This window comes from Phyllostomus hastatus, unplaced genomic scaffold (genome assembly GCF_019186645.2).
Source record: "Phyllostomus hastatus isolate PE091 unplaced genomic scaffold, TTU_PhHast_1.1 phas_contig_30, whole genome shotgun sequence".
Lineage (NCBI taxonomy): Eukaryota > Metazoa > Chordata > Mammalia > Chiroptera > Phyllostomidae > Phyllostomus > Phyllostomus hastatus.
In genome coordinates, this window is record NW_025333841.1 from 1,616,881 (window position 1) to 1,631,814 (window position 14,934).

Genomic DNA, 14,934 nt, shown 5'->3' on the forward strand with positions numbered 1-14,934 from the left:
TCTGTTGGAAAGGAAATGGTGACAACCTGCAGAATAGCCTCACTTCAGGCCTGATTCTCAGTTCCAAGAGGGATTTTTAATTTCCAAACCTTGGCAGGGCCACATAGAGGATGTTAACGGGCAGCTAGATAAAATGGGTAGTAATTAAAGCTGATTAAAATCAGTTAATGGGGTCTTTTGTGTTATATAATGGTATTAACTCTTGCTATATTGCTAAAGCATTGTGCTTGGTTGTTGATATCATGCATGAATCTCCTAGGGAAGAAGCTGGGGTATCTGGGTTCTTATTGCCTAAATATCCCAAAACAGCTTGGGAAAAGTTCAAAAGTCCCCCCCAGCGAAGAGATTTCCTCACATGGCATGGCCAGGACACTTCTAATCCTTTCTAAAAACCAACTGATGAACCTAACAAACCCACTGACAGCAACGACATAGACTCACAGTTAAATAGGAGCTCTCTCAAAAACTTTGAATCCTTTAATGTAGGACTTAGAAGGGGCCTAAGTAACTATTTAGTACAACTACTTCCTCTGTTGTCACCCTGCTGCCTCATTTTATATATGGTAGGAATGAGACCCTGATAAAGGAAGTATTATTTGCTATGTGGTCTTGACTGGCAAGCATAACATGACCAACCTCAGGCCTTGCTCCCCTAGGTCATCTCCTTCCTGCTCTTGGGCCTGATGTCCATGATGATTCCCCTGTGCCGGGGCTTCGGGGGCCTCATCGTTGTCTGCCTCTTCCTAGGCCTGTGTGATGGCTTCTTTATCACCATCATGGCCCCAATCGCATTTGAACTGGTGGGCCCAATGCAGGCCTCACAGGCCATTGGCTACCTCCTGGGCATGATGGCCCTGCCGATGATTGCTGGGCCCCCCATTGCAGGTGAGGCTGATTTTATGGGGGGAGTAGGAGTGTGGGAGTCCTGTCTTTTCTGGGCAATAGCTCTCCTAAGTACCTCTAATTAAAGTTCCCCTTCCTCTTATTCTCTGTTTAAGCAACCTCGTCAGAGTGCATGAAACCCATTACAACTATTAGTGAAAGAGACTAAGCACACAGTATATGTACATGGATTCATTTTGGGGAATAGTCTTTTCATAGCTGTATGTCTGTTTCAGTGGAATTTTATTGTGGGCAGCATGGCTGATTCTAAGAGGGTGGAGAGAGAAAGGATTTGGCCTTCTTAACCATTTTATTGATCTAGTATCCCCTTTCTCTTCACAGGTAAGTGATTATTTGCAAGGTAGCTGGGAAGGAAGAGAAGAGAAAGTGGGCCCTGTTTTATCAAGACATAGAGACACCCCTTCCTCCTCTACTGGCTTCTGAACTGAGCCTGTGGAAGAGATTTGATTATGACCTCATCCCAGGACTGGGCTAATGAGGCTCACTTCCTACAAAGAGTAGGCAAAGTGTTGGTTTGCTATATTTCAGCACTTCTGGTTTTTCTCTCCACTCTTCAAGAAGGACATTGTTGGTACCCCAGGAAACATAGGAAACAAGGAAAACCAATGGAAAGAGAACTTTATTTCCTTTCTTTAAGATTTATTGCAAATACTAATTTATAGGCTAGCTTTTCCTAGGCTGGCCAAGTAGGCTAACTCAACAAATATTCCTTGAACACAAATTCTGTGCAAGATGTTGTAAGGTCTCTGGTCATGTTGTATGACAGTGGCAAAAACTTCTACTCACACCTTTGTACCAATCACATTGCCCACTTGCCCACTGGGAGAGGGGAGCCTCTACCCAACCACAGATCCCAAAGGTGGGTTCCAGAATCCACATCCCTTTCCAATTTGCTTACCTCCTAAGCAGCACAAGAGCCTACTTGCCTTTCCTCAGTAGTGTTTCTAAGTTCATTCCTCCTATGAGGTAGTTCACATTAGCTTCTGAAGGTGAGTTGAGGAGGCCTAGCACCTCATGCCAAGCACATAGGTGGTATTCTTAACTTAGAGGAACCCAGAGGGACAAACCATATCTATAACTGGAAGGAAGGATATACATACAGCACCCCCTGTAGGGCAAATGGGAACTTAAGAGAAAATACAAGTAGGAATTTGACTGAATTGTTCTACAAGAACACTTTAGTCCTACTTTGGGGTGGGAGGGTATGCCACTGTGAACCAAGACAAGGCTTGGCCATATTCTGTGAAGTTCATTCAAATTAGCTTCCCTCTTTTAAATTAACTCCATACCTAAGAGTGACTAGAAGTTAGTTGTAGTTTCATGAGAGTCACAAATGGAGAATTTTAAAAGAAGTTTCATCAGCTTCTTTCATAATCAGCATTAACCTCAAAGGCCTGCAGCCCCATTGCCTTGGAGGAGTCATCCGCCTTTGTAATAAAGGTTTAATTCATTACAACTAGAAGTATTTCAAGTCGCTTAGGTCAAGGTAGTTTAGGCCAAAATTCTCTGCACAGGTATTTTGATGGCCCCGAGAAGAGGCAGAAAGCACCTTTGGGCAGTAGAGCAAAGCTGAGCTTGACTTTTCTCTCTCAACTATTTCAGGCCTCCTCCATACCTGTTTTGGGGACTACCATGTGGCCTTCTACTTTGCTGGTGTGCCCCCAATAATTGGAGCTGTAATCCTCTTCTTCGTCCCTCTGATGCATCAAAGGATGTTCAAGAAAGAGCAAAGGGATTCCAGCAAGGACAAGATGTTGGCTCCTGATCCAGAACCCAGTAGAGAGCTGCTGCCAGGCTCTCCCATGCCTGAAGAACCAATCTAATGCCTCTTCCTTGTCATTGTGTGCTCCTCTCCAACCCCTACCCTTTACCCCACCCTGCTCAGCATTTACATTTTTGCCACCAGCACACTTGTTCCCAAACCTATGCACACAGCATTTTAGCCACCTGACCATCCCTTTGGAGCCAAAGCTCCGGGTGTTCCAAACTTAGTAACCAAGTTCTCTTTGTGAATGCCTTCAAACTTGCCAGGGTCCTTCTCCCAGGATCTAGAAAACCTTTGGATCACCCCCTGGCCCTTGGAACCTCTCCCTATACTTTCTAACCCCTGGGGGGAGGGGCACGGGGCCTCTTGGCCCCAGCTTGTTAGTCACCCAATAGAAGCAACTGTCAAAGGTGCTACTGTGTCCTCAGGAGCCTGGTGGGAAGACTCAAGCCTCTGTGTGCTGAGAAGCTCCTTGCCATCTTACTTTAGGAGCCACTGATGGAGGGGGTGGGGGAGGGCAGAGAGATAAAATGAGACAAGGAGCCCTGTTTAGCCTTAGAGTTTCTGAGGGCTGTGGCTTCCCAAGAACTGTGGGTGCTGTTAGTTTACAAGTATATAGATAGTTTCCCCATTATCTGGTTGGTTAACAGTCTGCCTCCTTCTACTCTTCCTCCTTTTTTTCTTCTACTTTCTCCTCATTTCTCTTCCCTTTCTATTTCTTTTTATGACTGTCATAGACACATGGGTGCTTAAATAAAGGAGGGACCCAGAGCTTGGGCTGATCAGCCTTACCTTGGCCCAGCCCACCCCTAATAGTAGCATCAGTCCCACTCATCTCAGGCTGAGCCACACCTCACCTTTTGGCTCAAGCTGCTATAATCATAGACTGGAAGAGTAGAATATCACATAGGGAAGGGGCCTTAAACAGCACTCACTTATTTTTACAGATTTCCCAGGCCAATGCAATTGGTAGGCCCAGCTCCCCATCCTTGTATCCATCTGTCAGAATGTGAAGAAATCCCTTTCATCTCAGCAGGCAGAGGAGGCCTGATGATAAAGAGATGGCATGGTATGGGGAAGGGGCAATAGTTATTGACCTGGTGAAGTACTAACTCATGCCAGGTCAATATTTCCACCTGGGGTAGGCCAGGAAAGAGACTGTATTAGGGAAAATCCAATTCCCAACTTGGATCTCCAAAAGGTAGAGGCAGCAGCTACACAAAGGTTTGGACAGTTATTTTTAAGAAGGTGAAACCTTGCTAGCCTTTGCCAACAAATGTGTCCATCATGCTGTGCATCCTGGGTCACTCTGGTTGGCTGGCATTAAACATGCCAGGAAAGGTGGACTCTGGACTCTCACCTTCTAAAATAGCTGCCAGACAATTTCCTATGCCCATACTCTAAGCAACAGTCTTGCTGTGTCTAGCTATCACAACTCACCTCATTAGGAGCTCAACCACTCTCCTCACTCAGCCTCTTTGTATGTCTTTCTCCCTATTCTGTGCCTTGGTATGTTGTGTTCCTATCATTCAAACTTTTTCTCATCTTCTTGCCAGGCATCCCTGGCTGTGACTTAAGAGCTAATAGTAACTTGCCACCCCAAGCCAGGGCCATCCCAGGGTCAGGAGGATGAGGTTGATGCTTAGGGGCTACAAAGAAGACAGTGGTCCCTATCCATGAGTTTTTCTGTTACAAATAGGCAGCTGGGGTATTGTTGGCCTCTGATGGCTGAACCAAGGCCAAAGTCCCGATCCCCCTCTGTTGGTCCCAGTTGGGCCCTTATCAACTCATCAAAGGAAAACACTGATTCTTGGCTTTGTGGGTAGGAAGGGGCCTAATTATTATCCAAATAGCTCAAACAGCAGTGGAACAGGAGAAGCTGGGCCTCAGGAGAGACCATTGAAAATGTTTGAGCACAAAAACCCCTGCTTCCATTTATCCTGCCCCATACCCACCAACTCACTAGAGGGCAGTTCCGCAGGGCCTCCTTTGTTGTACAAGGTGTGAATAGCTGTTAAGAATCAGGCTACCACCCTCTTCTCTCCAGGTGAAGGAAAGTCATTCACAGGTCCCAAATCTGCCTTATCTGGTGTCACATAACACAGCAGGGTGTCAATTTACTTCTACACACATGCATGTGCATGTGTGGACTTGTGTGCTTTTGGAGAGCATATCGGTTGGCTAAAGCAGCACAGTATTAATATTTAGCGTATGATGTAGCCTCTTATGAATTGATAGTCAATCTAGCAGAATGAATAAAATTTGGGAGCTTGAGACCTGGTACATTAATTAAATCCTCAAAAGGTTTGGAACAAAATAGACATCTAAAAATCTAGATTTGGTATGTAACTTGCCTAGAAGTGTGAAATAGTTTTAACCTGGTTAACAGCAGGAAGTTTGGTTTCAGAACTGACATCTCATTTCAAATCAAATTTCTGCCAGGGTCTAAATTGTCTATGAGAGCGGAAATTTGAAAATGAGCTTCTTAGGGGTTTGAAGTTGGGCAGGCTGTTGAGGATTGGATTTTTAAGGGAGCTCTGAAGTGAAAAACTGGTTACTTCACAAAATGGGAACATAACTGGTTAGTGGTTGAGTGGGCATCCAGGCCTTGCCAAGGTCACTACCTTGTTACAAGCATTCCATGTTGAAAATTAGCAAAGACCTTACAATAACAAGTTCAAGTCCCCTTTCCTACCACTTGTTAGTGGTGGGGGAACCAGAAGGAACTGGTATACCTGACTTATGCAGCCAGGCAGCAACAGAAGACATTAACAGTGATGCAGAAGAGGCCTACGACAATGATAAAGTTGAAGGTAATCTTCAGGTCTCTCAGGTCTATACTGTACATTAAGTTGAAGTGGGAAAGCTGAGGCCTACAGATAGAAAGGGGTTCATGTAGTTCATCAGTGACAGAGCAGGTTGAGGCTTGAACTAAGGTAATTGACTTCCAATCCAGATCAAACGCCTCATTTTACAGAGGGAAAAAATTGACCCATGAGGGGAAACTGAGTTGCCCGATTCATTCAATGACTATGTAATGAGACCATATCCATAGGGGTGTCAGCAGGAACAGCTCTGAGCGAAAATAAAATCTGATCCAAGTCTGATTTTCAGCATATCCCATCTTTTCATGATTACTCTAACTTCCAACTGACATACTTTTGGTATTCTCTTCCCAAGCACTCCAGACCTTCTTCATGCAGTGTTGGCCTGGAGAGCTGGTCCCTTCTACTTCCCTTTCACCCTCAGAAACCAACAGGCACAAATAAAGTCCATCTCCCTATGACCATATACCTGTCAAGGGAGAGGCAAAGAGAGGAGACTAGCTTTTTGAGAGAGGCTGGTTTACCACCTAACTCTTGGCTGTTGTTGGATTCTCTCCTGACTCAGTGCAGACATCCTTATGCCAGCTTCTTCATCTCCCACTGAGACTAATTATTTTGTCCTGCTGCCTGACCCCAGGCTCTTGCAGTAAAGTTCACTTGCCCCTCATCCCCTCCCCCAGTGGCCCTAGGGCCCCAGTTGGTGTGTGATCATTACATTTCAAAACTATGGAATCCCATAATTTGTATGAGCATATGCTTTCCTTCAGGGCCTTTTCATGTCTGACAGCAGCTCTCTGCCACTTCACAGAAGCAGAGCAGGCCAGCTGATGGGTTACAGGTGCCCCCAACAAATCCCTGGTGTCAGATAGGGTAGGTGCTGGTTTGAACCAGAGCCAGAAGTAAATTAAATTTTAATAAGCTGAAATGTAGAGGAGACTCCAGAGGCACAAGGAAAAGAATTCCATGCCCAACTCCTGCAGGAGCTGAGGAGGCTTTGCTTTAGAAAATTTTTTGATTCCTGTCTTTCCGCTCTCTCTAGTGGTCACCAAAAGCAGAGTTGCACGCCTGGTTTTAAAGTCATTTCAGCAATATTTTCTAAAGACCTGGTTTGTGACAGTCACTCTGCTAGAACCCATAGATTTCAGGAATGATGGGAACAGGTAGAGAAAACAAAAAGAACAAACACAAGGAGGAATTTGTACTATATTATCAAAACACTTTTTCCTCTTCTGAACCCCAGCGGCCCTGATCATACCAACCTCAGCGCCTTTGGAGCAGGAGAAGACGACCGCACCTCTTCTGGAACGGAGGCCACAGCATTTCCCTTCTTCATGGCCCCTTGAGTGGCTTCGGCAGGGCCAGAGCCACCCTAAAGAACTAGGCTTTCCTCAACATTGGTTTCCTGCTGAGCGGGAGCCGGATAAAATTAGCCCATTGCGCAAATCTAACAAGTGTCGAGCCCGTGTCCAGTTGGGGGAGCGGGGAGCGAAGGGCATAGCTGAGCCCAGCCAGCTCACGCCCGGGCCAGTCAGAGACGTGAACTGTCGACACCTATCTGGAGCCCAGACCCAGTCAGTCTCCACGCTCCCAGGCTCCTACCGTAGACGCCCCAGGGATAGGGGCTAGAGACGTTCATGGGGTGACTGCAACTCTTTTCCACTATACACTCACCCTACACTGCCCTCGCAACTACTGGGCTCTGGGATAAGGGGGTGGGGGTGCTAACGGGTACCATTTTTCCACCAGGTCCCCTCGCCCACTCCACACTCGGGGAATGCCTGGGGATGGAGATGGGGCTGGGGGATGGCGGGCTGAACAGGACCGTGACTGCTGCTCCTACTTCTGCTACGGGCCTCGGGTCACACCTTGGGCGGAAAGGGGGTCGCTTCTCGGCCCTCGGTGGCCCTCCATCCATTACCGGGTCTAGGAAGGTTAAGAACCTGGGAGGCACGCCATGGAGATACATCTGCCCCTGGTAGACCGGAATCAGGTCCGCTCAGGGTAGCCACCTTTCCCACCCAGGGGAAGGGAACAGGAAAGAAGGTGAGAGGGCCCAGTCCCAGGTGCACCCAACTGTTCACAGAGCCAGAGACAGCAGCTGCCCTGTGCACTGGGCCCAGCTGCTCCTTGATCCCCCGCCCCCATGGTGCTGCCCATGCCACTGCCACCACAGACTGCAGTGTCGCTGCACGCTGGGTCCAGAGCCCTTAAGAGAAGCCAGTGGGAAACTGTCACCCCCCTCCCAACCAGATTTGGCCCCAAGGACAGTGTTCGCAGCAGCTAGTGGAGGTCCTAAGTGATTTCAGGCAGGAGGCTGGCCAGAATGAGGAGACTGGGGGCATGAACTGCTTTGGGAAATGCTGGAGTCCGAGTAGCCATCGTCCTTTGCCCTCATTTCCAAACTCCAACCCTAGTCTGGCCCTGCAGGGCTGCCTCATCCATGCAACTCAGCACAGTGTAGTTACTTTTGCCTAAGCATTGGCATACCCATTATTCTTCCTCCCCAGTCATCATAAAAGTTGTCCAAGAACTCCCAGGGGCAACCATGCTGGTGGGAGCTCCCAACTCACGTCCACTCCCACACCACACAGACCCCAGATCTCACCCAGTGAAAAGGTGAACTCCCACCCCCACCCCCCCGCCCTCGAAACACAATGGCTGCCCTACAATTCACATGGGTGAACTAGCAGGACTTCCTACCAGGAACCGTATGAAGGACCAGACTGCAAAACCAGAGCTCATCAATTTGTTTCCCACCTAACACTCCTCCAGTTTACTCCACCAACCTGCTTTCTTCAGCCGGTTGCTTAAGTGAGGTGAAGGAGGGGACCAGGGTAACCAGGTCCACTCCTCTCTCACATACACCCTCCCTCCCTCAAGGTGGATTCTTCTGGTGGGGGGCATCCTTGCAGATCTTCAGGCATTAAAGCCCTGCAAAGGCCAGTTTCCTCCTGTCAGTCCGAGATCTTCCAGCTACTTGCCTCCTCATTGCCGTCCTCTCCGCCTCCATACACATGCACAGATACACAGACACACTCTTTTCATCCTTCAGCTCCATGAACACAAGGGCCTACTGCCCGCGCCCAGCATATCTAGATGCAGTGGCCTCATTCAGTGATAACGGCATTCTCACCTTTGGGTGGGCAACTTACAGTTCATAGATGCTTCCATATTCCTCATCGCACTTGATTGACCCTCTCCCCAACCCTGGGAATTGCTGCTCTTATACCTGTTTTATACAGATTGGGAAAGTGAGGCCCAGAGGGGAAACTGAATGCCAGGTTTCAAACCTGTTCTCCACCCTGGCTGGTTTAACTCAGTGAATTCAGCGCAGGCCTGTGAAGCAAAGGGTGGCCAGTTTGATTCCCAGTCAGGGCACATGCCTGGGTTGTGGGCCAGGTCCCCAGTAGGGGACATGCAAGAGGCAACCACACATTGATGTTTCGCTCCCTTTTTTTCTCCTTCCCTTCCCCTCTCTTTAAAAATAAATAAATAAAATCTTTACCAAAAAATTAAAAAAAAAAAAAACCCTCTTCTCCAAGGCTCTTTCCAATCCACCTTACAGAAAGTAGGGAAGTGATTTTTTTCTTTTCCCCTGACATCTCAGAAAACCTGCTTGCTGCTCCTGGACTCAGCACCTGCAGCCCCTAGACCCACTCTTCCCCCATCGCATAAGCAAAGCTCTGCATAGTGAGTGGCACCAGAGCCCTGAGATGGAGGCGTGGAGAGAAGCAGAAGTGAGCCAGAGTCCTTGTGCACCTCCCACTCACCCACCTTAGCCTCTTCTATGGAGGGAGAGAAGAATGTGGAAGAATTGGGAGTCTTTGATCTATCTTTCCCCAGGAGTGTAGGACATTGTCTTCTGGGTTCCTTTTTGCCACAAAATGGAGGTAAAACTCCAAAATGTGCTGTTTTGTACCTCACTTCTCCAGTCCTCTCATTATTCAATAACATTATCACCAGTAAGGGCTAATTTCCAGAGCCTTTCTTGATGCCCAGAGACCCTCAAAAGGTCCTTTGTCTGGGCTGGTTATTGGGAGGGGGTATGAAGAACAATTCTTGGGAGGCCCTCCTTGGGAGACCAGCTAGACACTGCAGTACCTGTGGAATGACTCACTTAAGGTGAGTATTCTAGATTTCCTTTTTGCCTTATACATCCCAGACTTGGTGGTGGAGAATCCAGAAACCAGAAATGTCAATGGAAATTGACATTAAGAACCCCAAGAAAACCTTTCTCTAATCAAAGAATCAGGAAAGGGACAGACTAGAAAGATGGAAAACTTTTATACAATAACCATTCTACTCCAGTCAGACACCATGGGAAAAATTATGGCCTCACCCCCACCCATAGACCATACCCTGAGCCATAAAATCAACTTCAACAAGTTTGAAATACCTGAAATCAGAGATCCAAGATGGTAGCAGAGCAGGTGGAAGTTACACTTATCTCCAAGGACCAAATTGGAATTACAACTAAATTATAGAACAATCAACCTGTATAACCAACTGAATTCTAGTTGAACAGAAATCTCATAACCAAGACTTTACAGACACATTGAGACTGGTAGGAAGGGCAAAGATGTGAAAAGAGCTGGCCCCACACCTATGTGTGGAAGTCTGAAAATCTGAAGGGATATCACACTTGCAAAGTCCCCCTTGTGGAGCAATAGGTCTTAACCCCAAATTGAGCTCCCTAGCCCAGAGTACCAGAGCTGGGAAGAGGTGCCCAAGTAACATCTGGCTGTGAAAATCAGCAGGAATTCTTTCTGCCAGGGAGAGATGTGTGTCTGCTAGAAAACCAGGTGCCCTCTTTTTTAAAAAAATAAATCCTCACCCAAATATATGTTTATTGATTTCAGAGAGAGGATAGGAGAGGGAGAGAGAGAAGGAAGGAGAGAGAGAGAGAGACATGTGAGACAAACATCGATCAGCTACCTCCTGCCTCCTGTATGTACTCTGACCAGGGATTGAACCTGCAACCTTAGTATGTGCCCTGACTGGGAATCAAACTTATGACCTTTTGGTGTACAGGATGATTCTCGAACCAAATGAACCACCTATCCAAAGCTCAGGTGCCCTCTTAAAGGGTCAGTGCACAAAATCTCATTCCCAGACACTCACCCTGGGCTCTGGCAGAAGAAGGGTAGGTAGGAGAAGATTAAAGTTGAGCAAGGAGGGACTGAATTGTGTGCTTCTAAAGACAGAGCTGTGGGACAGCTGCCAGGGTCACTTAGCTGAGTCCCTTTCCCACACCGCCCACAGACACTATCTTTCTTGCTTCAAGAACTCCTCTCCATAGGGTATTAGCCTGGGGGAATGCAATAATCTCAACCTTCCAACTCCCTGTGTCCCCACCCTGCCAAGCTCATGCCCTGTGGAGGAGTCAGCTACCTGGGTCCCTGGTACAGAGATCTGGGTGGACTCAGGGGTGTCAGAAACTAAATTGTGTGACTAGGGCAGGAGCCATTCCCCCTTCCCATGAGTCTGACAGGCACCACCCCACCAAGAGATCCACTAGCTTCAGCCTCCCCACTACAGGCAGACGTGCCATGTATGTCTCAGGCTCTCAAGGTGATTCGGGCAGAATCCAGGGGAGACTGTGTAGTGTGGCTGTGGAGTGGGGGACATTTTCCCCTCCCATGACTGACTGGCACCACAGTTCCTGTGTAGATCCCTCCCTTCACATGGCCAAATCTTAGTCTGTTTAGGCCTGATGAACCCTACTGGCCTCACCATGATGACTCTCTGACACCCTGCCTAATCACAAAGGCCCAGAGGAACTCAGGAGGTAGCTACAGACCTTGGTGTACCCTGGAACTTTTGCTGAGTGGCTTCAGATGCAGCACCGGCACCAAGTTTGAATCAGTGTCAGTCCAGTAAACACCACTCACCCCTACCTTGTGACTCACTGAGAACCTACTTCATGCAACTTGTGTACCTCCAGAGGCTCTTTCAGAGACTGAGCCGAATAGATACTAATAATGAAGGCAGATTTTGGAATCTTAGGCCTTTTGCTGACCTGCTCCAGGCTCAGTGCTGGTGGAAGCTGGCCTTGGTGCACAGTTTGGTCCTTTCCATGCACAACCAGACCAAGCAGAGGCAGTCAAAAACTATGAAATGCTATGTAGCTAAAATGGGTTGCCCAGTCACAGGCAGCATCTCATGTTGACTTGTACCAGAGTCCCTCCCAAGAAGCAGGGACTGCTGAACCAACAAACCCAGAACCAACAAACCCAGTGGAAGACTTCAGACCACATCAGAGCAGGACCCAATTAGCTTTACAAGTGGCATCTCCAAAGGGAGATTTTGGTAGGCAGCAGACTCTGCTAGGGAAAATTCTGCTCTCTTGGGCCAGTCCCCACACAGCACGTCATACATTGTTGTCAGGGTAAATCATCATTGTCAGCCAGCTTGACAGCCAACCCTATGCAGAAATGAACCAACAGCAAATAAGATTGAACTACATCAGTGAAGCCACAAAACACACAAGAGACATTCCTAGAGCACCTTGCTCAGATGATAAGGTAGAGTGCACCACTGGGTCCCATAGGACATGTACTACATAAGGCTACGCCACCAAGACTGGAAGACATAGTAGATATATTTAATACACAGAAACAAATACAGATAGGCAGCCAAAATGGGGAGACAAAGAAGCATGCCCCAAATGATAGAACAGGAGAAATTATCAGAAAAAGAATGAAATGAAATGGAGGCAAGCAATCTACCAGATATAGAGTTCAAAATAACAATTATAAGGATGCTTAAGGAACTTAGGGAAAGAATGGATGAACTCAGGGAGATCTTAAACAAGAGACAGTAAACATAAAAAAGGACATACAAACCATAAAAAAGAACCACTCCAAAATGAAAAACACAATTTCCAAAGTGAAGAATACACTAGAAGAAATAAACAGTACGTTAGATAAAGCAGGTAATCAAATCAGAGACTTGAAAGACGAGGTAGCAGAAAACACCCACTCAGAGTACCAAAAAGAAATGGAATTTTAAAAAACAAGGATAGTTTCAGGTATCTTTGGAACAACATGAAGCAAAATATTTGCATCATAGGGGTACCAGAAGAAGATAGAGAAAAAAGAAATGAGAACTTTTTGAAAAACTAATGACTGAAAATTTCCCTGTCCTGGTAAAGAAAAAAAAAAAGATACACATGTTCAGGAAGTGCAGAGAATCTCAAACAAGATGAAGCCAAAGAAACCCACACCAAGACAAATCTTAATTAAAATGGCAAAGATTAAAGACAGAGAGGAAATCTTAAAAAAACAGCAAGAGAGAAAATTAGTTACCTACAAGTAAGCCCCCTCAAGACTGTCAGCTGATTTCTCAACAGAAACATTACAGGCCAGAAGGAATTGGCATGAAATATTCGAAGTGATAAAAAGCAAGGGTCAACAACCAAGATTACTCTACCCAGCAAGGCTATCATTTAAAGTTGAAGGAGAAATAGCCCCTGGCTTGTGTGACTCAGTGGATTGAGTGCCGGCCTGTGAACCAAAGGGCTGTATGTTCGATTCCCAGTCAGAGCACGTGCCTGGGTTGTGGGCCAGGTCCCCATTAGGGGGCATGTGACAGGCAACCACATATGGATGTTTTTCTCCCTCTCTTTCTCCCTCCCCCTCTCTCTAAAAATAAATAAATAAATAAATAAATAAATAAATAAATAAATATCTTAAAGAAAAAACATTGGACAGATGTATCCATCTTTACTGAAGCTGGTTTTCCAAAGCACATGCTTAGTGCTTTTTAAATGTCTTAAAGTCAGATATACAGACTTCACAGCCATTGAAGGCTAGCTCAGCACCTCTTCCATACTGGGCAATAATGCTTTCGTATGTTATTAATATCTCAATAGAATGCCCCCCCCCATTAAAGTGCTGGGAAATTTACCTATGTAATCTTTAAACTTCCCAACAAAGTAGGTATCATTATTCCAGCTTAATAGAAAGGAAAATTGAGACTCAAAAGAAGATAAAAGTCATCTAAAATCACACAGCTTGTAAGAAGCACGTGAATTTAAATCTGATGGCTCTTAAATCTATGTTCTTTTCACTGTACATTTGGGTTCCCAAATTTCTTTCTCAGGGGCCATTTGCTGAATAGGATCATTGATGTTTATTACTGTTAAGGCCCTGGACCTTTATATTGTCTCTTTTCAAAAAAATTTTATTTATTTATTTATTTATGTATCCCCATCTGAGGACACTTTTTCATTGCTTTTAGAGAGGGAGAAAAACATTGATGTGAGAGAGAAACATAGATCAGTTGCCTCTCATATGTGCATGACTGGGGATCGAACCTTCAACCTAGATATGTGCCCTGACTAGGAATTGACTCCCCAATCTTTTGGTGTATGGGACGACTCTCCAACAACTGACCCACCCAACCAGAGCTATATTGCCTCTTAAACAAAGTTTCTGGAGCCATGTGTCCTTATCCACACTCAATTCTAATAATTCAGTTGGATCTGCAGGTGAATACATTCTTTCAAAGGAGCAAAGACAGGGAAAAGTTTCAGGGGCAAAAAACACCAGGTGTTAACTTTCCCAGGCAAGTATCTTATACAGGACTAGGGTCCACATCAAATATGCTATTTGCAAAGCATATGTCATAGCAACTTCAGGCAAGATTAGAATCAGTAGTTCTTGCCATACTCATTGAAGAGCCTCTGCCCAAAACTTGTTGCTTAGCCTGAGAAGACACCTCTGCAAATGAGTCAAGTTCCATGTGCACTCACCTGCAGCCCTCAAAATCCATAGACTTTCCTGAGGTCCAGAAAGAACATGGCTATGATGTCCTTGTCAGACCCATCCCAACAATTAATGGTGGTGTGGCAGAGAAATGAGGTGGGGCTGCAGCATGGACCTAGTAACTAGACTAGGGAAGCAACGTATGCCACAATAACAAGCAGAAAAGGAGCCAATTTCCATGTAGCTTGGCCTGATTCCTATGTTGTAGCCTGCAATTGCCTTTCCTTTGGCCCTATTTCCTTTCACTGTTTGTTCCTGTGTCTGAAACCCAGAAGGTGAACTAGGAACTCGGATAGTGAGGTTGGGGCCCCTACACCCATGGTTAGATTAGGGGCCCATATCCCCTCAATAACTGGAAGCATTCAATCCAGAGTCTTCAGCCTTTCAGCTACCAGTTCTCCCTCAGGATGGTTTGAATATAGACCTGCCTAGCTGTAGGCAACTGAACTGGGTGACTGTCATTTGTAAATGCCAGCTCATATCAGCTACTCCATAAATGTAGGTTAAATTTACCAGATTTACCTGAGTTTGTTGAATTTAGTCTAGTCATTAGTAAACTCATTCACAAGAAGTCACCAAGAGGCATACATGGAAAGGGTTTCAATTAACAGCTATTTAAAGTCAGCTGTCTCTTTGGTTCATTACATGGGCAACCCTGCCCCCTGCAGGTATT

The 14,934-nt window shown here is 46.2% G+C and overlaps 1 protein-coding gene and 1 long non-coding RNA gene across 4 annotated transcripts in view; one reads left to right on the top strand and one right to left on the bottom strand.

The window, feature by feature from the left end:
* Nucleotides 1–5,775, top strand: part of SLC16A2 (solute carrier family 16 member 2) — a 108,476-nt gene extending 102,701 nt beyond the window's left edge. For both annotated transcript variants that reach the window (XM_045839373.1, XM_045839374.1), the window contains exons 5-6: nucleotides 657–885; nucleotides 2,506–5,775. In XM_045839373.1, the coding sequence (XP_045695329.1) occupies nucleotides 657–885; nucleotides 2,506–2,726 (450 nt within the window). In that variant the 3' untranslated portion in view covers nucleotides 2,727–5,775. The remainder of the gene's footprint in view (nucleotides 1–656; nucleotides 886–2,505) is intronic.
* The window catches only part of LOC123819075, a 108,637-nt gene extending 101,713 nt beyond the window's left edge, over nucleotides 1–6,924 (bottom strand). For both annotated transcript variants that reach the window (XR_006785773.1, XR_006785772.1), the window contains exon 1: nucleotides 6,753–6,924. This is a non-coding gene — a long non-coding RNA (uncharacterized LOC123819075). The remainder of the gene's footprint in view (nucleotides 1–6,752) is intronic.
* Nucleotides 6,925–14,934: the final 8,010 nt, after the last annotated feature.